This window comes from Hyla sarda, chromosome 3, assembly GCF_029499605.1.
Source record: "Hyla sarda isolate aHylSar1 chromosome 3, aHylSar1.hap1, whole genome shotgun sequence".
Taxonomy (NCBI): Eukaryota; Metazoa; Chordata; class Amphibia; order Anura; family Hylidae; genus Hyla; species Hyla sarda.
The window spans coordinates 406,401,445-406,428,032 of NC_079191.1; the positions used below are offsets into that span (position 1 = coordinate 406,401,445).

Consider the following 26,588-nt stretch of genomic DNA (forward strand, 5'->3'; position numbering starts at 1 on the left):
GTCGTCGGTAATCAGACCCGGAGCGAACACGCTCCGGGGACTGATTACAAACGGGGTGCCGCGTGCAAGATCACGGGGGTCCCCCACGATCGGGCATCTTATCCCCTAAACTTTGGATAGGGGTTAAGATGTCTAAGCACCGGAGAACCCCTTTAAGCTTCAGATGATCAAAATTTTAATCTTGAAATCTATCTACCCCTGTTAGGCACACTTTCCCTAGTAAAGTATAAAACAAGGGGTTACCTTTAACAGATGACCTTGATAAAAGTATACATCTACAGACTGTCCTACCTCAATGGGTGTCCATCTTTGTCTTTCATCCATCTTTTATTAAACCATAAGAAGGGCTCAAATATCAAGGATAACAATAGATGTCCCCTGTGCACTAATCTAATAGATTCCCTATCACACCACACTGAGACAATATGATGCAAAAAAAGTGTACAACAGATCCTAAAATAGTGATCCAACCGATCCCAACATAGTGATCCAACCGATCCTACATGTAGGAGCGTTGGATCACTATGTTCAGATCGGTTGGATCACTATGTTAGGTATTTCCTTGGAGTGTCCAGGACTCCTACTAGCCCTGTTCTCTGACTGACAAATCAGCATACCAAACCATGCTTTTCCCTTTGTTGCCTGTGGTCCTCTCTTTTAGTGGAACAATTGTGCATGTGTTACTATTATCTTGTGTGTGTATACCCAGATATATATTTTTGTATGATTGCTAGTATTTTTATATACAGCCATTACTTGTTTATGTGTATATACACTACCGAGTAGGTATACAGTGGGGAAAATAAAGTATTTAGTCAGCCACCAATTTTACAAGTTCTCCCACCTAAAAAGATGAGGCCTGTAATTTTCATCATAGGTATACCTCAACTATGAGATACATAATGAGAAAAATAATCCATAAATCACATTGTCTTATTTTTAAAGAATTTACTTGCAAATTATGGTGGAAAATAAGTATTTGGTCAATAAGAAAAGTTAATCTCAATACTTTTGTTATGTACCCTTTGTTGGCAATGACAGAGGTCAAACGTTTTCTGTAAGTCTTCACAAGGTTTTCACACACAGTTGCTGGTATTTTGGCCCATTCCTCCATGCAGATCTCCTCTAGAGCAGTGATGTTTTGGGGCTGTCACTGGGCAACACAGACTTTCAACTCCCTCCAAAGGTTTTCTATGGGGTTGAGATCTGGAGACTGTCTAGGCCACTCCAGGACCTTAAAATGCTTCTTATGAAGCCACTCCTTTGTTGCCCGGGCGGTGTGTTTGGGATCATTGTCATGCTGAAAGACCCAGCCTCGTTTCATCTTCAATGCCCTTGCTGATGGAAGGAGGTTTTCACTCAAAATCTCATGATACATGGCCCCATTCATTCTTTCCTTTACACGTATCAGTCCTCCTGGTCCCTTAGCAGAAAAACAGCCCCAAAGCATGATGTTTTCACCCCCATGCTTCACAGTAGGTATGGTGTTCTTTGGATGCAACTCAGCATTCTTTCTCCTCCAAACACGACAAATTGAGTTTTTACCAAAAAGTTCTACTTTGGTTACATTTGACCATATGACATTCTTCAAATCCTCTTCTAGATCATCCAAATGCTCTCTAGCAAACTTCAGACAGGCCCGGACATGTACTGGCTTAAGCAGGGGACACGTCTGGCACTGCATGATTTGAGTCCCTGGTGGTGTAGTGTGTTACTGGTGGTAGCCTTTGTTACTTTGGTCCCAGCTCTCTGCAGGTCATTCACTAGGTCTCCCCCGTGTGGTTCTGGGATTTTTGCTCACTGTTCTTGTGATAATTTTGACACCAGGTGGTGAGATTTTGCGTGGAGCCCCAGATCAAGGGAGATTATCAGTGGTCTTGTATGTCTTCAATTTTCTAATAATTGCTCCCACAGTTGATTTCTTCACACCAAGCTGCTTGTCTATTGCAGAATCAGTCTTCCCAGCTTCGTGCAGGTCTACAATTTTGTTTCTGGTGTCCTTCGACAGCTCTTTGGTCTTGGCCATAGGGGAGTTTGGAGTGTGACTGTTTGAGGTTGTGGACAGGTGTCTTTTATACTGATAACAAGTTCAAACAGGAGCCATTGATACAGGTGAAGAGTGGAGGACAGAGGAGGCTCTTGAAGAAGAAGTTACAGGTCTGTGAGAGCCAGAAATCTTGCTTGTTTTAGGTGACCAAATACTTATTTTACAGAGGAATTTACCAATTAATTCATTAGAAATCCTTCAATGTGATTTCCTGTATTCTTTCCCCCCATTCTGTCTCTCATAGTTTAGGTATATCTATGATGAAAATTACAGCCTCTCTCATCTCTGTAAGTGGGAGAACTTGCACAATTGGTGACTGATCATATTGGGGGAGATTTATCAAAACCTGTGCAGATGTAAAGTTGCTGAGTTGTCCATAGCAACCAATCAGATCGCTTCTTTCATTTTTAAAGAGACCTGTAAAAAATGAAAGACTTGATCTGATTGGTTGCTATTGGCAACTCAGCAACTTTACCTCTGCACAGGTTTTGATAAATCTCCCCCATTGTCAGTGTGGTGTGATAGGAAATCTTTCATCCATCTTCATTTGAAAATAGTGCTTCTTGGTAACCATTTCACTCCCTTAGATGATATATATATATATATATATATATATATATATATATATATATATATACACACACACTAGCCATGAGTTATCTGGCAGTAAAAGAACACCTCACGTTGAGGAGCACAGCACTGGCTAGCCACCCTGTCATAACATGCTCATTTTCCACATCCTTGCACCCGCCTGTACAGAGGAATTTCTAAGCAACACAAATTGACAGGACGCTTTCTTTTTTTATGTTTCAGATGGTGTTGTGTGATGACAAATGTCTTTCAGGGTCTCTGGATTCTGTAAAAAGACAGTCTCCCTTCCATGCATTCTGTATTTTATGGGCCAGGCAATCCTCCTGGCGGTCGGGGTGCAGTTTTATTAAGCTGGGGGCTGTCAGGAAGGTCAACAATCTTGCAGGCTCCTTTGTAACCCGGGAGCAGAGAGCTCTGATTTATGCCTTTAAGTTCAGAGAGTAAAAATAGTTTCATGAGTGTGAAAAGTGTTGGATGTGGGACCAGGGCAAAGCAAACAGCGAACTTCAATGCAAAGCAAATATCCTGCTCTTAGGTTTCTTAAGCAAATGTCAGGAAAACCGGAGCATCTGCCATTTTGTTTTCATCTACATTACTAATATCGTATTAATAAGTTAGTCTTGGTTAATGCCAAAGTGTAGCTTTAATCTTGGGATTTGTGTGCGGAAAATGTTACAACAAGGCTGGTTTGGGGATAAAAAGGTTATTTTAATGAGCACAACCCGAGCACACAACCAAGACTGTGATGACTTTGTGCCGTGTCCATCCCCATACATCTGGTTTGCATTCAAGGTTTTCGACAAGGATGGATGATGAAAACGTATACAAAAGCCTAAATTGTGCGGTGAAATGACACATATGTGCGGTAGACCGCAGCAACTTATCGGATATAAATTTCTTCTGACATTTCTCAATAGCTCAGCATTGGAGTTTAACCTGAGATTTCAGCGTTGAGTAAAGTTTTCAGATATCTTCCACCCACCACCCATCTCTTATTTTTACTCTTACCTTGTTGATGTGATGGGTTCCTCTTCTTTCTTGGTGTTCAACCCAACAAGATTCCTCCTGTCCCTTAGAAACTTTAGAACAACATCTTTGTCATGGTCCTGATCAGGGTCACATGAAGCCATTATAATGAAAGCATTAGGATTTTCAAACAACAATCTGGTCAACTGGAGGCCCCTAGTAACTATAAATTTGGGATGAAAATCACTAGAAAAAAATAATCATAGTCTGCATCAGTACAGACTCAGCTGTTTTCGTCTGGCATATAGAGTTTCGAGTGGAAAAGCCCCTTTAACCACTTAACGACGCCGGACATAACTGTACGTCCTGGTGAGCTGGTACTTAACGCGCCAGGACACACATTTACGTCCTATATATAACTGCGAGCATTGGAATGATGCTCGGGTCATGCGCAGCAGGTCCCGGCTGCTGATAGCAGCCAGGGACCCGCCGGTAATGGCGGACATCTGCGATCGCGCGGATGTCTACCATTAACCCATCAGATTCCATGATCAATACAGATCACGGCATCTGCAGCATTGCGGTCACTAAAATGGATGATCGGATCGCCCGCAGCGCTGCTGCGGCGATCTGATCATCCAGAACGGCAGACGGAGGTCCCTTCACCTGCCTCTGCTGCCTTCCCCGGGTCTTCAGCTCTGGTCTGCAATCGAGCAGACCAGAGCAGATGATGACCGATAATACTGATCAGTGCCATGTCCTATGCATAGCACTGAACAGTATTAGCAATCGAATGATTGCTATAAATAGTCCCCTATGGGGACTATTCAAATGTAAAAATAAAAAAAGTTAAAAAAAAGTAAATAAAATGTGAAAACACCCCTCCCCCAATAAAAACGTCAATTGTCAAATTTTTTTATATACATATTTGGTATCACCACGTGCGTAAATATCCGAACTATTAAAATAAAATGTTAATGATTCCGTACTGTGAACGTAAAAAAAAAAAAGGCCCAAAATAGCTGCTTTTTATTCCAAAAAAAATTTAATAAAAAATGTATTAAAAGTTTTATGTAAGCAAATATGGTTTCAATAAAAAGTAAAGATCACGGAGTAAAAAATGAGCCCTCAATCTGCCGCTTATATGGAAAAATGAAAACGTTATAGGTCTTCAAAATAGAGGGATTTTAAACGTATTAATTTGGTTAAACAGTTTGCGATTTTTTTTTAAGCGCAACAGTAATAAAAAGTATGTTATCATGGGTACCATTTTAATCGTATTGACCCAAAGAATAAATAACACGTAATTTTTACTGTAAATCGTACGGCGTGAAAATGAAAAATTAGCAAAATTGCGGTTTTCTTATTAACTTCCCCACACAAATATAATTTTTTTGCTTGCGCCATACATTTTATGGTAAACTGAGTGATGGCATTACAATGGACAACTGGTTGCGCGAAAAACAAGCCCTCATACTGGTCTGTGGATGAAAATATAAAATAGCTATGTTTTTTTTGAAGGCGAGGAGGAAAAAACGAAAACGTAAAACCCAAATGGGTGGAGTCCTTAAGGGGTTAAAGAATTGGACAAATTTTTTCTTTATTTGGCCCTTGCTCCAATAGGCCATGAGTCCTGTGATTTAGAGCCCTATATTTTGGAAATGAGCCTTCATAGCACTCTAAAGTAATTCAATAGTAAAGGTTGTAAACTTCATTCTCCAAGTTTCAACAAGGTTTCGATTCCCCCATGAAGTCTTTTTTTCTTTTTTTAAACATGGTGGAGTTGAAACATGGAGAGAAATGCTATGACAGAATCTTCACTGCTACTTATTGAACTGAAAAGAAGAAAAAAGCTTGCTGTTCTTGGACTGCTTCTTTTTTGGGGGGATCCATATATATCTACTTTTAACTGCCTCTCTGGACTATTTGTGTATGGGTGCCTTTCCCTTTCGTAAATTGCACCAATTGTCAGGGCCGGATTAAGGCTGCCTGGAGGACGGAGCACTTCATTATGATGCCCCCCCCCGACAGTCCCCCTTCCCTTCCACTGGTTGGAACAGGAGTCAGGCCCCGTTAAAATAAAAGGGCTGCATGGTCTAAAATCACTTCAGTTCAAGTCACTCTTTCCAGCTGTTGCAAAGCTACAACACCCATTATGTCTGGAGAGCTTCGGGCATTATAGGAGTTGTAGTTTTGTAACAGCTGGAGCCTCAAATTGGGGTACAGTTTCATCCATTATTACTGCAAAACATAGAAGTGACGAGAGATCTAATGGGACAGTCAGGAGAATACACAGACATAAAATGACTCACAGGAGACGTCTTCTCTGTTGTCTTTCCTTTTCTTCTTCATCTGGTCCAGACGCCAGGTCTTCTTCATCTGGTCCAGACGCCAGGTCTTCTTCCAGCTCCATCTTCCTCTGTAAAGTTCGACGCCTGGACATCATTGGGTCCTCACTCTGCCAGCCGATCCTCATTCTCTGTATAAAGACAACAATCATTATAACCCTTCAAGAGACTGTGCTTCCTAAATATAATACTGCCAAACCCTGTGTACTTTGTATATTATACTGCCAAACATCATGCCCTCTAAAATATTACTACCACACACAGTCTTCCGTAGTGTGCACAGAGCAGCAGCATCCCATTGAAACGAGCAAAATTCTGCTGGCGGAAGTTCGTAGTGTGGATGAGCCCTAATTCCCCCAGACCCCTCTGCCCTCCAGACCCCTAAGTCCTCCTCCAGACTCCTGCTCCCAGAGACCCCTAAGGCTAGGTTTCCCCATTTTTGTTACCTGCAAAAACACAGAAAAACTGCTACTGCTTTTTCCTGTGTTATGGTAATTTTTTTGGCATTTTTTTCTTGTGCTTTTGCCTTCTCTGGAAACTTAGCCTTAGTCCTCCCCTTGTCCTTAAAGGAGTACTCCAACCCTAGACATCTTATCCCCTATCCAAAGGATAGGGGATAAGATGTCTGATTGCTGGGTCCCGCCGCTGGGGACCCCCGCAATATAGCATGCAGCACCTACCTGTATCTTTCGGCAGCGCTGGAGGTTCTGGCTCCCGACCACGGGAACGGAGGATCATGACGTCACGACTCCGCCCCCTCAATGCAAGTCTATGGGAGGGGGCGTGACAGTTCCCCCACAGTAGGTTGCAGTTCCCCCGCTTTAGGTTGTAGTCCCCCCACATTACGTTGGCAGTGTCCCCCACAGACATACAGCCTCCAGCCATATACAGTGTATGGCTGGAGACTGTATGTCTGTTTACTGCCCCACTTCAGTGCTCCGATCACTGCTCCTCTGGTCCGGGGTCATGATCTACTGCTATGGCCTAGGGGCCACAGCAGTAGGTCCTGGGACCAGAGGAGCGGTGACCGGAGCACTGAAGATGGCGTGTAGGTAACTTACCATGCGTGCATCCTCGCTGCTCCGCTCCTATGGGTGCATGCACGGGACGTCAGTAATGTCCCTGCGTGCGCTACCTCCTGGCGGCCCCTGCGTTTTTCAAGTTAACGTGGGGCCACAGAAAGGTAACCAGGACATCCTTGTGACCCAAAAAGATCTTTCATGACACAGGGATGTCCTGCTGAATGTGAGGGGGGGGGGGGGGGAGAATGACAGTATTTATCTGCGTATAACACGCACTGGCATATAACACGTTCCCTCATTTTCACAGGAAAATTTGAGGGGGAAAAACAAATGTAAAATAAATGACTTGGAAGCTCTAAACTATATGCCTCATCATCCCCCCAACTTTGATTCCCTTGATCCTCAGTTTGCCCCCCCCCCCCCTTTTATCATCCCCTGTGCCACATTTACCCCCCCGGCCTCCTTTCCCGTGTTTTCCCCTGCTCATCATTACCCCCCTGCTCATCATTCCCCCCCTGCTCATCATTCCACCCCCCTGCTCATCATTACCCCCCCTGCTCATCATTCCACCTCTGCACATCATTCCACCTCCCTGCTCATCATTACCCACCCCCTGCTCATAATTCCCCCCCCTGCTCATAATTCCCCCCTCCTGCTCATCATTACCCCCCTCCTGCTCATCATTACCCCCCTCCTGCTCATCATTACCCCCCTCCTGCTCATCATTACCCCCCTCCTGCTCATCATTACCCCCCTCCTGCTCATCATTACCCCCCTCCTGCTCATAATCCCCCCCTCCTGCTCATCATTCCCCCCCCTGCTCATCATTACCCCCCTCCTGCTCATCATTACCCCCCTGCTCATCATTACCCCCTCCTGCTCATCATTACCCCCTTCCTGCTCATCATTACCCCCCTCCTGCTCATCAATCCCCCCCTCCTGCTCATCATTACCCCCCCTGCTCAACATTCCTCCCCTCCTGCTCATCATTCCCCCCCTGCTCATCATTACCCCCCCCCCCCACCCGCTCGTCATTACCCCCCTCTGCCTCTTCATCCTCCCCCACTCATAATCCTCCCCAGCTCATTGCTTCCCCTTCCTCCTGCTTTTTCTATTTTTCATATTTCCTTACCTGGCCGCGCTCGGCAGGCTCAGGTGATGCGTCGGGTCATGTGGGCTGTGACGGGTGACGTCTCCTGCGGCTCCTCTGCACGGCGTCAGGGACGTCACTCCTCATTTCCTGCAGCCACTACAGGGCACAGTTTTCTTCATTACACCCCAGCGCTGCAGGAAATGATGAGTGACGTCCCTGACACCGCGCAGAGGAGCCGCAGGAGACGTCACTCGTCACAGCCCACATGACCCGACGCATCACCTTAGCCTGCCGAGCGCGGCCAGGTAAGGAAATATGAAAAATAGAAAAAGCAGGAGGAGTGTCCAGGCCCACAGGACAGGGCTACATACTGATCTTTAACAAGCAGCTGCATGAGCACCAATGATGATCCGGCCCTGCCAATTGTATCTATGTTTGGAATGCCCCCCTGCAATATATATCCAAATGGATGATATAATTATGAGGGATACATATTGTTTGAATACAATTATGGATAAGAATTATAATAAAAATGGAAATACGTAGAATTTGTGTTTAGAAGGAGATACCTGTGGTCCAATGGTTAGGGGTATGCACGGTCTGTGATGTGTGAAGTATGAAGGGTATGCCTATAAATAAAGGGGATTTGAGAGATGCAACTAAATATGAAGTAGCATATAGAGGAAGAGACGGAGGCACTCACCAATCCAATAAAATTACTGTACTTCATTCCAACGGCAGCAGCATAAAAACAGCAGGTGGTCTGATGAAGTGCTAGTTGTGCGAAATAGCTATCATCTCCTTGGCATCCCACGTGTATGCACCTGCCGTTGGAATAAAGTACAGTAATTTTATTGGATTGGTGAGTGCCTCCGCCTCTTCCTCTATATGCTTCATGAATACTTCAGCTATTATGGATTGAGCACCACCACTTATACCTTATACCTTTATTCTTTCTGTTTAAATGTGAAGTAGGATAGAATGGTTATGGTAATGCACACAATTGGTTATATATTTGTAGATAGGAGTGCGGTCAATGTATTATGATGTGCTGCAATAACCGTTAATAATAGTAGATATTGATAGATGTGAAGTATTGGTAGAATGTATATCTAAGTGTGTGTTAAGATATGCACCCCAATAGGTATTATTATTTCACGGAATTAGGGCGACTTAGATATTCATAAGAAAGAAGCAGAGCATGGCGAATATAGTAACGCTTAAAATTATGTCACATAGAAAATTGGGACACATATAGGTGCTTATCACTTGAATAATAGGAGGAACACATGAGTGATATATATTTTATGATAAATTTTAGAGTTCATATTTGTATACTTAGATTAAAGCGTACCTCTCATCAAATAAACTTTTGGTATATTTTAGATTAATGAATGTTGAATAACTTTCCAATAACATGTTAATGAAAAATATGCTTCTTTCTATTGTATTTTCCCCGATCAGTCCTGTCAGCAAGCATTTCTGACTCATGCTGGAGTCCTAAACACTCAGAGCTGCCAGCCTGCTTTGTTCACAGCCAAACAGACTGTGACCAAAGCAGGCTGGCAGCTCTGAGTGTTCTCCTTTGTGAACAAAGCAGACTGGCAGCTCGTAGTGTTTAGGACTCCAGCACGAGTCAGAAATGCTTGCTGCCAGGACTGTTAGGGAGACCCCTAGTGGTCATTTCTTGAAAGGGGAAAATTAAATAGAAAGAAGCAGATTTTTTAATAACATGCAATTGTAAAGTTATTCTGCATACATTAATCTATAATATATCAAAAGTTTTTTTGATGAGAGGTACCCTTTAAGTGATGATGTGGCAACTTTAAGGTATAGATAAATATGAATGATCTTTGGTCAAAAACTGTGCTGCATAAGTAAGAGATGAGGATGGTCCCATTGGGGTTATACTCAATAGACATGTATAAAATGTAGTCCTCATACGTGTGAAGGGATATAGGAGGTTTACTATCTAACTGATGACTATGAGCTATGAACGGATGCGATATGTAACTGCGGTTGTGCACTAGAATTATATGTATAGATAATCTGGGTGTATCATGTCCAAATATTAAGGGACTGAACTCTACAGTGGTCCCTCAACTTACAATGGCCTTAACATACAATAGTTTCAACATACAATGGCCTTTTCTGGACCATTGTAAATTTAAACCAGACTCAACATACAATGTTACAGACAGTCCAGATCTTTGAAACGTGTCAATGGCTGGAAGATCTGACCAATCAGGATGGGCAATTTACTGGTAAAACCCCTGTATTACTGAAGTGTATGCACTGACTGGTGTATGGTAGCGCCCCCTACAGTACAGGGAGGTACAACATGTTCTGTACACTTTACCTGTACCAGGGTTAGCTGCTCTTTTGGACACCAGGTGGGGGCGACTCCATGTTACTTTTTTAGGACATTTCGTTTACTGTGCAGGACCCTGAAGAAGCTCCTGTCCTCTACATAGACCAGTGTTTCCCAAGCAGGAAGCCCCCAGCTGTTGCAAAACTACAACTCCCAGCATGCCCGGACAGCCTTTGGCTGTCCGGGCATGCTGGGAGTTGTAGTTTTTCAACAGCTGGAGGCTCCCTGCTTGGGAAATACTGACATAGACCATGATTTACAGCTCCCAGCAGATCTTTATTACTTTTATATATAAGGATTTGCTTTATCTATATTAGTTATCTACTTATTTTTCTTTAATCCTCACTTTTTCCTATTTTTGGATGACCTTTTGGTGCCTTTAGAACCAATTACCAGATTTCCATAGAGTTCTGGTCTCAACATACAATGGTTTCAACATACAATGGTCGTCCCGGAACCAATTAATATTGCAACTTGAGGGACCACTGTATAGTGACATGTATTTTAGGTCTTTGACTATAACGGATTAATGGTTTAGATGCAGTACGGGTGTATAATACTTGCGCGCATGCACTTTGGGTAACCAATAAAAAGACTACAGCTTTTTGCACTATTTTGGAGTTTGCTGCTTAGATGCTGTGACCTAAACTTTTTTGTTGTTCGTTCGTTTCGGTAGAATTAAATTCTCGGGAATCCCACTACAGACTTGTGAACAGAGCAGCAGAATCTCGTTGAAAACAACGAGAAGCTTCTGCAAGAGGATTCCAATCAGAATTTCCTCTTTAGAATTCTTAGCAAAATGTCTGTAGTGTGCACAGTAGAGATGAGCGAACTTACAGTAAATTCGATTCGTCACAAACTTCTCGGCTCGGCAGTTGATGACTTTTCCTGCATAAATTAGTTCAGCTTTCCGGTGCTCCGGTGGGCTGGAAAAGGTGGATACAGTCCTAGGAGACTCCTTCCTAGGACTGTATCCACCTTTTCCAGCCCACCGGAGCACCGGAAAGCTGAACTAATTTATGCAGGAAAAGTCAGCAACCGCCGAGCCGAGAAGTTCGTGAGGAATCTAATTTACTGTAAGTTCGCTCATCTCTAGTGCACAGGCTCTAAGGTCGGGTTCACACTACATTATTTTGGACAGGAATTCCACTTAAGAATATCGGTCAAAAATTCTGCTGCATTAAAGGGGTACTCCGGGGGAAAACCCTTTTTTTTTTTTTTTAAATCAACTAGTGCCAGAAAGTTAAACATATTTGTAAATTACTTCTATTAAAAAATCTTTACCCTTCCAGTACTTTTTAGCAGCTGTATGCTACAGAGGAAATTATTTTCTTTTTGATTTTCTTTTTTGTCTGGTCCACAGTGCTCTCTGCTGACACCTCTGTCCGTGTCAGGAACTGTCCAGAGCAGCATAGGTTGCAATAAGGAATTTCTCCTGCTCTCGACAGTTCCTGATACGGGCATCAGGTGTCAGCAGAGAGCACTGTGGACAAGACAAAAAAGAAATTCAATAAGAAAATAATTTCCTCTGTAGCATACAGCTGCTAAAAAGTACTGGAAGGGTAAATACTTTTTAATATAAGTCATTTACAAATCTGTTAAACTTTCTGGCACCAGTTAGTTTAAAAAAAAAAAATGTTTTTCACCGGAGTACCCCTTTAAGGTAAAATGCAGGTGAATGAGTTGTCTGTTAACCTAGTCACAATGCAGAATTTTCTGGGCGGAATTTCAGTTCAGAAAATAAAACAATTCTGCATATAATTCTTCCAGAAAATTGAACCCGGAGTCAGAATCTCTATTCGGAAATTCTGTAGTGTGAACCCGGCCTACGACTGTCGCAAATTTCCTGGTCGTTCGGAATATCCCAATTCAGATGAATGGCGCAGATTTTTCATTCGCAGAAATTTCGACAACAAAGCTGCTACCTGTGAACTTACCCTAAAGCTGTAGACATAGACAAGGAGAGCGCTCCTAGTGTGATAACGTATTATAAAGAGAAGATGGAAAAAGCAAAAATGCTCACCGAGTATAGTTGTACTGCAACCAAGTACAACTATGGTGAAAGCGTGGAATAACCCTTCAACGGGCGAAGATCGGCAGCCGCTCCTGGCAACACAGGTGAAGCATTCAGATGGATCCCTCCAATGAACAGCCCAGGATAAAAGCAGCACACAAGACTTCAAAGGTAAAATGGTTTATTTACCCGGCATGCAACGCGTTTCGCTGGATAACCAGCTTCATCAGGCATGCCTGATGAAGCTGGTTATCCAGCGAAACGCGTTGCATGCCGGGTAAATAAACCATTTTACCTTTGAAGTCTTGTGCGCTGCGTTTATTCTGGGCTGTTCCTTGGAGGGATCCGTCTGAGTGCTAAAGCTGTAGACGTCCTTCCAGTCATGCCACTGCCTTCCTATTCAAAATGATTACTCACCGCTTGGCAAGTCCTCGAGACATTTGGAAACGATCCACATCCTAGTTGGTAAATGGCATTAAATCATAGGGTAGACTTGAAGGACATATACATGGGACTTCTAACAATAGCCTCAAGTGACAAACAATATGCAGATTTTTTTTCCGCCGCCGAACAATGAGAACATTTTTCATGCACTATGTCAGCAATTGGTGATTGTTACTGTCAGATTTCTCGAGCATTATTATTTAAAGAGGCTTGTCTGGTTTAGGATACCAATTGGGAAATTGAGATGAAATATAGGGGCTTCAGGAGCCATATACTGTATATTAGAGTGGATATTGGTCACAGAGAGTGTCTGGCCTTGTTGGATTGGGAACAACATTGCATTACATAAACAAACCTGTGGTGGCGCTACAGGGCAGCTACAAAACAATGGCTTTTGAGAAAATAAAATAATTGGATAACAAGTACTAAATGACCATGGAGTGACATTCTGGCATGTATGTTTGTCACAGTTTTTACATCTGGTTATTATGTGTTTCTTTTTCTTACAGTCACACGGGGGAATTGAAGCTTCATCCCAGCTTGTACCTGCTGCTCCTCATCCTCAGTAAGCTGTACCCATCTCCCATGGATGGCACCTATTCTGCACTCAGCATGGCTCCTTTTATCCCCTTTATTATGAGGTAATTCCTTCAAATCTATCATTAAAGGGGTACTCCCGTGAAAACCTTTTTTCTTTTAAATCAGCTGCTGGCAGAAAGTTAAACATATTTGTAAATTACTTCTATTAAAAAATCTTAATCCTTCCTGTACTTATTAGCTGCTGAATACTACAGAGGAAATTCTTTTCTTTTTGGAATGCTCTCTGATGACATCACGAGCACAGTTCTCCCTGCTGACGTTATTATAATAATAATAACAACAATGCTTTATTTATTGTTGTCCTTAGTGGGATTTGAACCCAGGTCCCCAGTACTGCAAGGCAGCAGCGCTAACCACTGAGCCACCATGCTGCCCTTAGCATACATCTGCTATGCATGGTTGTTAAAATGGACAGAGATGTCAGCAGAGAGCACTGTGCTCGTGATGTCATCAGTGTTCCAAAAATAAAGGAATTTCCTCTGTAGCATTCAGCAGCTAATAAGTACTGCAAGGATTAAGATTTTTTAATAGAAGTAATTTACAAATATGTTTAACTTTCTGCCACCAGTTGATTAAAAAAAAAAGGTTTTCACCGGAGTACCCCTTTAAGATCAACATATTAAACAGGCACTGTGTCATTTGGAAAGCTCTGCATAGATCAAAAGTAGGGAATATAAGAATATAAGAACATTTTTCATATATCTTATTAGACAAAATGCTTCTTTCTCCTGGTTTTAAGCCCCCTCCCCCCTCCTTACCTTCTCAACTCTTCTGTCAAGTAATAAAAGTAAGACAAGCAATACAAGTCTACAGAGGGAGGGAGGAGGGAGCTCTGCTCACCAGCTCTGGAAGAACTCCAAATTACAGATAAAGGCTGCGGAGCAGAAATCTGCAGAAAAATACCATATACAAGTTATACAGTGATCCCTCAACTTACAATGGCCTCAACATACAAGAGTTTCAACATACAATGGTCTTTTCTGGACCATTGTAAATTGAAACCAGACTCAACATACAATGTTACAGACAGTCCAGATCTGTGAAATATGTCAATGGCCGGAAGAACCGACCAATCAGAATGGACATTCACTGGTAAAACACCTGTATTACTGAAGTGCATGCACTGACTGAGGTCTGGTAGCGCCCTCTACAGTACAGGAAGGTACTACATGTTCTGTACACTTTACCTGTCCCAGGGTTACCTGCTCCTCTGGACACCAGGAGAGGGCGACTCCATGTTACTTTTTTAGGACACTGCGTGTTCTGTACAGGACCCCAAAGAAGCTCCTGTCCTCTACATAGACCAGTGTTTCCCAAGCAGGGCGCCCCCAACTGTTGCAAAACTACAACTCCCAGCATGCCCGGACAGCCTTTGGCTGTCCGAGCATGCTGGGAGTTGTAGATTTGCAACAGCTGGAGGCTCCATGCTTGGGAAACACTGACATAGACAGTGATTACAGCTCCCAGCAGCTCTTTCTTTTATATGTAAGGATTTGCTTTATCTATATTAGTTATCTACTTATTTTTCTTTAATCCTCACTTTTTCCTATTTTTGGATGACATTTTGGTGCCTTTAGAACCAATTATCAGGTTTCCATAGAGTTCTGGTCTCAACATACAATGGTTTCAACATACAATGGTTTCAACATACAATGGTCGTCCTGGTACCAATTAATATTGTAACTTGAGGGACCGCTGTATAATGAACATAGTGCTGATCCCCATGGACTCGCATAGGACTGCTTATCCTGAAGAGTTACCTGAAATTACAGGTATATTTTAAACAAGGAGAAATATGAACAAAAACAGCCTGGCTTGTATGTGGCCAAAAATGTGAGCGAGCCTATAAGGTCTAGAGACTTCACCTATTGTTTACAAGTTCTCTTTCTCTCTCCCCCTCGCTCTCCTTTCTTTTTCTCTCTCTTTCTTTCTTTCTCTTTCTTTCTTTCTTTCTTTCTTTTTCTCTCTTTCTTTCTTTCTTTCTTTCTCTTTCTTTCTTTCTCTTTCTTTCTCTCTCTCTTTCTCTCTTTCTCTCTTTCTCTCTTTCTCTCTTTCTCTCTTTCTCTCTTTCTCTCTTTCTTTCTTTCTTTCTTTCTCTCTCTCTTTCTTTCTCTTCTTTCTCTCTCTCTTTCTTTCTCTTTCTTTCTTTCTCTCTCTCTTTCTTTCTTTCTCCTTCCTTTCTCTCTTTCTCTCTTTCTTTCTTTCTCTCTTTCTTTCTCTCTTTCTTTCTTTCTCTCTTTCTTTCTTTCTTTCTTTCTTTCTCTTTCTTTCTTTCTTTCTTTCTTTCTCTTTCTTTCTTTCTTTCTTTCTTTACCTCTTTCTTTCTTTCCCTCTTTCTTTCTCTCTTTCTTTCTTTATCTCTTTCTTTCTCTTTCTTTCTTTCTCTCTTTCTTTCTCTCTTTCTTTCTCTCTTTCTTTCTTTCTCTCTTTCTTTCTCTCTTTCTTTCTCTCTTTCTTTCTTTCTTTCTTTCTCTCTTTCTTTCTCTTTCTTTCCCTCTTTCTTTCTCTCTTTCTTTCTTTCTTTCTTTCTTTCTTTTTCTCTCTTTCTTTCTTTCTTTTTCTTTCTTTCTCTCTTTCTTTCTTTCTTTCTTTCCTTCTCTCTTTCTTTCTCTCTTTCTTTCTTTCTCTTCTCTCTATGGGATGGCATTCATCATTGTAGGTGAAGCATTTTTCTACACCTTTTTTTTTTGTGTAGAGAACCAAATCCATTAAATGACCACAGAGCATTTGATACATTTTGTGCCGGTCACATTTTCTGATTTTTCTCTCTTCACTTACACCAAAAAGCTAAGTCTGGGCTGCTGTAGTTTGAGACTTTTCAGTGGTTTTGCGCCTTTTCACAAAAGGTCGCAGTTCATAAAACCCTTCTATATCATGTGTATTGCCAAAATTACAACTCAAAATCAGCAGAAATGTGTAAACCAAAAGGTGCAAAAAAAAGACACTTGTGCCAAATAAAAAGGGTAAACACAGTGATAAATGCCGACCTATATCTCTATATATCTATACCCCCCAAATGGTAACGTGCTGCTGAATCTGTTGGCACTATATCCAATTATTATTATCTCTATCTTTTCTGTCTCCCTTCTATTGGCAGGTGCAGTACTTGAACTTAGAATAACAGGCAGGAATCGGTTGTGCTTTGCAGCCTGGGGCAGTTTAGGGTACAATTAGGAGAAGCGAGGTTTAGATGTAATGAGATCCCCGCACACCCACACAGACAGCCCAATAAACATGGCAAGATGTAGATGTGATGGGTTCCAGCTGAAGGGCAGGCAGCAAAGGATTAACCTCATGACTGCTGGCCACCCAGCACCCAGAGTGGGTGCATAAATTCTTTGTTTTCCTTTTATTTCCTTTGATCTAGAGTGGACACCAGTTCACTCCTCTCTATAACCAATGTCCTCATAAATAAGAGTAATGGCGGTGCGCTCTGTTATATGAAGGGAATGGTCTTTGAAGATGTCTTCATGGTGATAAACCCAAAATAGTTAAGATGAATATCTGACTGACAAAATCTATCGATCTACTATCTATTCTTTCTATCTCCTACCTATTCTGTCTATCTCATATATATCTATCTCCTATCTATCTATCTCATATCTATCTATCTATCTCATATATATCTATCTCCTATCTATCTATCTCATATCTATATATCTCATATCTATCTATCTCATATCTATATATCTCATATCTATCTATCTCATATATATCTATATATCTCATATCTATCTATCTCATATCTATCTATCTATCTCATATATATCTATATATCTCATATCTATCCATCTATAGATCTATCTCTTTCTCCTATCTATCTATCTATCTATCTATCTATCTCATATCTATCTATCTATCTATCTCCTATCTATCTATCTATCTCATATTTATCTATCTCATATCTATCCATCTATATATCTATCTCTTTCTCCTATCTAATCTATCTATCTATCTATCTATCTACCTATCTCATATCTATCTATCTCATATTTATCTATCTATCTATCTCATATCTATCTATCTTTTTCCTATCTATCTATTTATTTATATATTTATCTATCTCATATATATCTATCTCATATCTATCTATCTTTCTCCTATCTATCTATCTCTTATCTGTATATCTATCTATCTTTCTCATATCTATCTATTCATCCATCCATCTGTAATCTATGTGTTCAATCATAATATTGCTGTCTGTATGTAACTTTTAGATTTTTCCACCATTGTAAATGCATTTTCTTAGCTGGAACAGTTAATGTATAAGTGATTGGTCCTGCTGGAAAATGTAAGCATTGCCTGCAGGAAGAATTATTTTGTTGTGATTGAAATAAGCACCAGGTCTGGAACGTGCTTAAAGGCCCCGTCACCTGGTAATACCTTTCACTGAATACATTAAGCACATACTTAACTTCTATGTACATTAGTTTCTATTTATATGTATAGTACAGTGCCACCCACAGTAGCTATATGTTTAACCTGGAAATAATAAGAAAAAAATTGAATAAAAAAAAATAAAAATTGCATGTTTTTAGCAGAACATGTCCTATTGGGTGGCATTATGACAGGGAAAACATGGCATAAGGGGTCCAGTAGTTATTCTTTACATTGTACAGTCAAGAAATATTCTAATTGATCCAATAAGACCATATGGGACCAATGGCACTGTGAGTGTTCTGCCCCGCAAATTGCCGTACAGCAGTAACGCATGTTTTGTCATGTTAACTTCTGCAGTTGTGCAATTTCTGCGGTTGGGAAAAATGGTTTCAATATACATCACCTGTACAACCCATACAGCCCAAAAATATACAGCAAAATAGGTAAAGTCTTTAGACCTCAAAATAGGCTCCCTGAGCCCAAAATGTATACAGACCCCAGAATAACCCCTGACTGTACCCAGACCAAACCCAAAATAGATACAGGCCTCCAATCAGACCTCAGGGTAAATACAGACCCATACTAGATCCCAGAATGAATACAGACTCAGACCAGACCATCTAAAAAAAACAAAAAAACAGACCCCAGACAACACACCCCCAGATCAATTATAGATCCCACACTCAAATCCCAAAATAAATAATAAATTCTCACCCTTGAACAGGCCTCTGTATTCTCCATTATAGAGACCCCTGAGATAGCTTAAGGGCCTTTAAATTGTAACTCTCATTAAAACAAATTTTTGCTGTTGCCCTCCTTATGGTAAATAAAAAATATTTCTAATATACTTTGTTTAAAAAAAAGTTTTCTATCCTTTATTTGTGCTTAAAAAAGCTCAAGAGCACATTTTCCCTCATCTCATACACAGTCTTTGGACTGAAGCCCAAACACAGGAAGTGCAGCCTGGAGTGCTGAGGGGGTTGTGTCCAGCCTCATCCAATCATAGCTCCTCTCACACTTAACTGCCATATGCTGTTGGGTGGACCCCCCTCCTCCTCCTCAGCACTCCAGGCTGCACTTCCTGTGTTTGGACTTAGGTCCAAAGTCTTTGGTTGAGATGGGAGAAAATGTGCTCTTGAGCTTTTTTAAGCACAAATAAAACATAGAAAACTTTTTTTAAACAAATTATATTAGAAATATTTTTTATTTACCATATGGAGTGCAATAGCAAAAATTAGTTTTAATGAACCTGGACGCACATGGTCATGTGACCTTATCTGTGCAGGTGCTTTACTTTCATATATTGTCCAAAACAGGAGACCTCTTCTACATCACATTTTGCAGACAGGTCTCCACCAATGGCTGTTGGCAGCTGCCACTAGGGGGAACTTGACGTGTTTGTCATCAAATTGTTCTAATTCAGTCTTGCATGTGCATGCAGTTAACTCTTCTTGTGACTGAACGTTATCATTTTCTTATAAGTCACCGTGGAAGCCCTTTTTGGACATGGTTTATAGGTGTACCCTGCTGACACTTTTGCTCAATCAGGGCACTGTACTGACATTTTTGAGAATACTTTGTTTGCACAGTTGGAGCAGCCTAATGATACTGTTGAATGGGGGCACTCTTTATATGGGGGCACTCTTAATATGGGGGCACTCTTTTTATGGGGGCCCTCTTTATATGGGGGCACTCTTTATATGGGGGCACTCTTTATATGGGGGCACTCTTTATATGGGGGCACTCTTTATATGGGGGCACTCTTTATATGGGGGCACTCTTTATATGGGGGCACTCTTTATATGGGGGCACTCTTTATATGGGGGCACTCTTTTTATGGGGGCACTCTTTTTATGGGGGCACTCTTTATATGGGGCCCTCTTTATATGGGGGCACTCTTTATATGGAGGCACTCTTTATATGGGGGCACTCTTTATATGAGCTTTATAGAAAGAATTCAGCTGACATGGTTTTAGTTTGTTGGGGACACTTTGTAAATTTCTCCATTCAGATGGAGTTTGGGGGTACCATTTATACCCCGAGATGACTTGGCTCCTACCACTATTTATATTCCTCCGTTTCCATCTGTAGAGGACAGTACATGTATCAATCCGGGAATATGACCAATCCAAGCAAAGTCTTATCACTCTCGCATTTATGACTTACTATTTCCCTTAAATGGGTACTCCACTGGCCAGTATTTGGAACATTTAGTTCTGAACACTATGTGCACGCTGCAGGGGTCAACCACGCCACCTTGTGACACCAGGCCACGCCCTCTCAATGCAATTCTATGGGAGGGGACGTGACGGCAGTCACGCCCCCTCCCATAGACTTGCATTGAGGGGGTGTGACCTGACATCACGAGGGGGTGTGATCGACCCCCACAGCGTTCCAAACTAAATGTTCCGAATGCTGGCCAGAGAAATCCAAAAAAAGAAATGCATTTCCTGTGATGTCCTGACCACAGTGCTCTCTGCTGACCTCTGCTTTCCATTTTAGGAACTGTCCAGAGCAGCATATGTTTGGTATGGGGATTTTCTCCTTTTCTGGACAGTTCCTAAAATGGACAGCAGAGGTCAGCAGAGAGCACTGTGGTCAGGACATCACAGGAAATGCATTTCTTTTTTAGATTTCTCTTTAGTATACAGCCCCTAAAAACTACTGGAAGGATTAAGATTTTTTAATAGAAGTGATTTACAAATCTGTTTAACTTTCTGGCACCAGTTGATTTAAAAAAAAAAAATATATAAAAAAAAAGGTTTCCACGGGAGTACCCCTTTAAAGGGGTACTCCGCCCCTAGACATCTTATCCCCTATCCAAAGGATAGGGGATGAGATGTCAGATCGCCAGGGTCCCGCTGCTGTGGACCCCGGGGATCGCTCCTGCAGCACCCCGCTATCATTACTGCGCAGAGCGAGATCGCTCTGCACATAGTGACGGGCAATACAGGGGCCGGAGCAGCGTGACTTCATGGCTCCGCCCCTCATGGCGTCACGGCCCGCCCCGTCAATACAAGTCTATGGGAGGCGGCGTGGCGATCGTCACGCCCCCTGCCATAGACTTGCATTAAAGGGACGGGCCGTGATGTCATGAGGGCTGGAGCCGTGACGTAACGCTGCTCCGGCCCCTGTATCGCCCGTCATTACGCACAGAGCGAACTCGCTCAGCTCAGTAATGAGGCAGGGTGCCGCAGCAGCGATCCCCGGGGTCCACAGCAGCAGGACTGCGGCGATCTGACATCTTATCCCCTATCCTTTGGATAGGGGATAAGATGCCAGGGGTGGAGTACCCCTTTAATTGCCCACATTATATGCACTGACCATTACTGAGACTTAATTTAAAAGAAAAACAACCTGCAGATTACTTTTCCCTTACAATCCTGATCATACAATAAAGCTATTAATAGTCTCTTTACTTCCACCTCTTTTTTTTTAATGCAAAAATGCTCTCTTATTTATCTAAACCCTCGAGCGTCTATGTAAAGCCGACACTTGGTCAGCATTTTGGAAAGTGAAACACAGCTGCTATGGAAGCCTGTTACCCAGCTGTGGATGCTAAGGAAAAGTGTAGGCAAATAATAAAAATGCTGTCAGGAAGCTCCTGCGGGGAGATTCACTTTGGTGTTCATGTAATGCCAAATCAAAGGAGGAATTCTTATTTTGTAAATGCAAATTTTAGGCCGAGATCTACCAGGCAGGACGGATACTGACCAATGGGGACCTCTCACTTACTAAGTAGATGGTGATGACTTGGTAATCGTCTCGCATTTTATCTTGTTTATGCGGCTTTTCTTTTCGCTAGGTACTGTAGACCTTGACTGTTTGGATGTTCAACCCATTTTCATGAAATTACAACCCAAATACCCATAACTATGTTCAGCATTTTTTCGAACTGCATGTATCTGTATTATTGTTTATGCATGTATTATAATAATTTTGTGCCTTAAAAAAAAAATAAAAACCCTAATTGAAGTCAATTGGTATGCAGCTATTTTGCCAAAAGTTGGTGAAGCTATAAAAATGCACCGAGCCCAACTTTTTTTTTTTACACTTTTGTTATATAGGAAACTGTCAAAAAAAAGAGCACCCAGTCCAAATGCTCTGCTCTGAATGGAGCACCAGTGATAATAGTGGGAGAAATGATTCATAATAGTTATAGTTGGGTTCAACTAGATCTCTAAGTGATGCATAGTTTCACACGCCGGTCTTAATTTGGTAGCGAGCTACTTTCCGCTTTCCTGATTTATTAAGAACAGTGAGGACTTCGGAAATCCACGGGATCACCCGGCGCTGAATGGAGCAAGGAGAGCAGGACAACGAAGCCTTCAGGTAAGTAACTTTAATGGTTCAGCATGCAACGCGTTTCGCTGCGCATGCGCAGCGAAACGCGTTGCATGCTGGACCGTTAAAGTTACTTACCTGAAGGCTTTGTTGTCCTGCTCTCCTTTTTCCAATCAGCGCCGGGTGATCCTGTGCTTTTCCGAAGTCCTCCCTGTTCTATATACTCCTCTCCAGGACAGCAGCAGATTGAACTCATTTCATATACACTTTACATTGTTGTGTATGTGGGCTGTCTCTCCGCCATGGTCTCCAAACAACTGTCTGTCAATCCCTGTTTGGGACAGCCCACTGGACTCCTTGAAGGAAAAACGGTCAGCTTGCTCCCCCTGCACTAACCAACGGTACTGGCTGCTGGTGCGGGGGACGCTGATCAGTTTGATCCTTACCGTGCCCGGATCCGCCCCGTCATTCAGCCAAAATCTTTGTTTTTCTGTATATGCTAATTAGGCGCTAACTGGCACAGGCGGGGTTACTGGCACTCTGCCATCGCCCCCCAGCTCATGAATATACCTCCCCTCCCTCTGTCTCAACCTCTTCTCCCCACTCTGTAATGAAGAGGGAGGGGAGGAATATTGATGAGCTGGGCGGCGATGCGGACGAGCGGTGCTGACATCAGAATGCCAGTTACACCGCTTGTGCCAGTTAGCCCCTAATTAGCATATACAGAAAATCGAAGATTTCTTGCCAAATGGCGGGGCAGATCCGGGCACGGTAGGCATCAAACTGATCAGCGTCCCCCGCACTACCAGCCAGTACTGCTGTTTAGAGCGGGGGGGGAGTAAACTGACAGTTTTCCCTTTAACCCAGAATGAGTAGAGGTTTCAATCAATAAATGTTTGTACACAACACTATGTATGACTCTGCTCAGAGCCGCCTTGTGCTAGTCTTGATGCTGTAAAATGAGATTGCTTATTTAATTTGACGTGTTCCCTTTCCGGTGGAAACTTTTTTTTTTTTTTAAATCAACTGGTGCCAGAAAGTTAAACGGATTAGTAAATGACTTCTATTAAAAAATCTTAATCCTTCCAGTACTTATTAGCTGCTGAATACTACAGAGGAAATTATTTTCTTTTTGGAACACAGAGCTCTCTGCCGACATCATGACTACAGTGCTCTCTGCTGACATCATGACCACAGTGCTCTCTGCTGACATCTCTGTCCACTTTAGGAACTGTCCAGAGCAGCATATGTTTGCTATGGGGATTTTCTTCTACTCTGGACAGGTCTTAAAATGAACAGAGATGTCAGCAGAGAGCACCGTGGTCATGATGTCAGCAGAGAGCTCTGTGTTTCAAAAAGAAAAGAATTTCCTCTGTAGTATTCAGCAGCTAATAAGTACTAGAAGGATTAAGATTTTTTAATAGAAGTAATTTACAAATCTAATAGAAAAAAGTTGCCCGGACCTTCTAAGTGAGTAAATGATGGTATGGATAATTAAATGAGAAATATTAAATGAATGATTGTCTGGATCGTGCTTCAATGATAATAGTATAAACAGTTTAATAAGATAGGATAAATAGACTGTGGTTAGTTACTTCTAATTGTTGAACATATTGTGCAGTGGGTGCGTAGATATTAGCGATAAATACCAGCTGCACTCACTATATGCCAGTGATATTATTATGCCATAACATTATCTTAATTTTTGGTATTATTGTCATTTTATATTTTTCATGTACATTATTACCTAAAGGTTGTTTTTATTGTATATGTTCTTCTCACATGGGCCCTGTGAGAAGTAACTAACCACAGTCTATTTATCCTATCTTATTAAACTGTTTATACTATTATCATTGAAGCACAATCCAGACAATCATTCATTTAATATTTCTCATTTAATTATCCATACCATCATTTACTCACTTAGAAGGTCCGGGCAACTTTTTTCTATTGGCTTGTCTTTTTGTGCAATTAGGGTATAGTTGCATGCCCTAGTTTGACCTCAGTGTGTATTGTGATTGTGAGCTGCACATACACCCCCTTTTTTCTTTTTAATTTACAAATCTGTTTAGCTTTCTGGCACCAGTTGATTTAAAAAAATAAAATAAAAAGTTTTCCACCGGAATACCCCTTTAAGGCAACATGTGATACTTCTTGTAGTGCTATGGATTGATTTATAAGTATGGAGCTACAGCTGCAGTCCAAAGGAGTATGCTGAGTTGCAGGTAATTTTGTGGACTGCAGCTGTCACGCAGGAAATGACTCAATTAAATAATAGTGCTATGAAGAGGCACATTGTAGCCTATATATATATAGATAAATTCTATAGTTTAGCAGTCTGCACTAGGCTATCATGTGACACATGCTCCTCTTTGCTCATCTGCAATTATGTCTATGAATAATTGACCAATTTGTACAAGCAAATCAGTATCTAGAGATGACTCATCATTGCACGGTTATCCCCGTAGGTTCACTTTCCCCTATAAGGCTATAACCTTATATCTACGATGACTGTTGTAATCAGCAATTTACTACAATCATGTTGTGTAATAACCTACATACAGTAGATACAATCTGATAATCTTTTAAAGGGGTTCTCCACTGGAAACCTTTTTTTTTTTTTTTTTTTTTAAATAAACTGGTGCCAGAAAGTTAAACTGATTTGTAAATTACTTCTATTAAAAAAAAATCTTAATCCTTCCAGTACTTATCAGCTGCTGTTATGATCCGCAGGAAGTTCTCTTCTTTTTGAATTTCCTTTCTGTCTGACCACAGTGCTCTCTGCTGACACCTCTGTCCATTTTAGGAACTGTCCAGAGTAGGAGCAAATCCCCATAGAAAATCTATCCTGCTCTGGACAGTTCCTAATATGGACAGAGGTGTCAGCAGGGAGCACTGTGGTCAGACAGAAAGGGGAAATACCGTATTTTTCGCCGTATAAGACTCACTTTTTCTTCCCCAAAACTGTGGGGGGGGGGAAGTTGGTGCGTCTTATACGGCAAATACACATTAAAACCCTGTCATATCGCGGCGGTCCCGGCGACCGTCAACGGCCGGGACCCGGGGCTAATACAGGATTGCGGTGATGCCCTGTATTAACCCTTCAGACGCGGCGATCAAAGCTGACTGCCGCGTCTGAAGCAAAAGTGACACTAACCCGGCTGCTCAGTCGGGCTGTCCGGGACCGCTGCGGTGAAATCGTGGCATCCCGAACAGCTTACAGGACACCGGGAGGGACCTTACCTGCCTCCTCGGTGTCCGATCGGCGAATGACTGCTCCGTGCCGGGATCCCTTGCATGGCTGGCGCTCTCCTTCGTCGTCATCACGCCGTCCCGTCATCCAGTAGAAGTGGCGTGCGTAGCCACGTGATGGCGGCGACGGAGAGCGAGGATCTCGGGCAGCAGAGATGTTCCGGAGCGACGGGGACGCAGCGACAGCGATGGAGGGCGACATCCAAGGCAGCGGTGACGGGTCTGGAGCGGCGGGGACACGGGAGTATAACCTCCTATACCAGTGGTCTTCAACCTGCGGACCTCCAGATGTTGCAAAACTACAACTCCCGGTATGCCCGGACAGCCAATGGCTGTCCGGGCATGCTGGGAGTTGTAGTTTTGCAACATCTGGAGGTCCGCAGGTTGAAGATCACTGTCCTATACTTTACATTGTATTTGGTCCAGAATCTTTTTTTTTTTTTAGATTTACCTCCTTTAAAATTGGGTGCGTTTTATATCCCGGAGCATCTTATACGGCGAAAAATACGGAAATGGTTCAGTGGCTGTGCAAGTGCGGTGCATCGGTGGCTGTGCAGGTGCGGTGCATCGGTGGCTGTGCAGGTGCGGCGCATCGGTGGCTGTGCAGGTGCGGTGCATCGGTGGCTGTGCAGGTGCGGTGCATCGGTGGCTGTGCAGGTGCGGTGCATCGGTGGCTGTGCAGGTGCGGTGCACTCAATTCAATCCTGTTCATTGGATTTTTGGGGGTCCCAGCTGTCAGGCCCCCACTGATCAGCTTGTTATCCCCTATCCTTTGGATAGGGAATAACAAGTTAAAATAGAAAGCATCAGCAAAATGCACAGTTTAGATACAGGTCAGAGTGTGGTTCATCACTTAGATCATTTCAATTTGTGGTTGAACTTCTGTTACTTTATTTGTCATCTTTATAGCAAGAAATATTTAAGGAAGTTATCCAAAAATAATCTATATTTTGTATCATATGAATAGATTTGACCTCCAGTCAGTTCAGAGTTCAGCTAAGTTTGTTAAAATTTTGCAAGATCTTCACTATTCCAGATAGTAGAGAGAAAATAGATCCATGTATCATGTATTGTTCAGTCAATGCACTTTTTTATGGATGAATGAAAACATTGCCGTTTTAAGATTTTGAAGGAATTATCCTGATGAAATGGAAGGACTTAAAGGGGTACTCCGGT

At 42.2% G+C, this 26,588-nt stretch overlaps 1 protein-coding gene across 5 annotated transcripts in view; it reads left to right on the forward strand.

Moving 5' to 3' along the window:
- The window catches only part of THADA (THADA armadillo repeat containing), a 706,980-nt gene that overhangs the window by 335,087 nt on the left and 345,305 nt on the right, over positions 1–26,588 (forward strand). For all 5 annotated transcript variants that reach the window (XM_056568134.1, XM_056568135.1, XM_056568137.1 and 2 more), the window contains one exon: positions 13,406–13,537. In XM_056568134.1, coding sequence (XP_056424109.1) covers positions 13,406–13,537 — 132 coding nt within the window. The remainder of the gene's footprint in view (positions 1–13,405; positions 13,538–26,588) is intronic.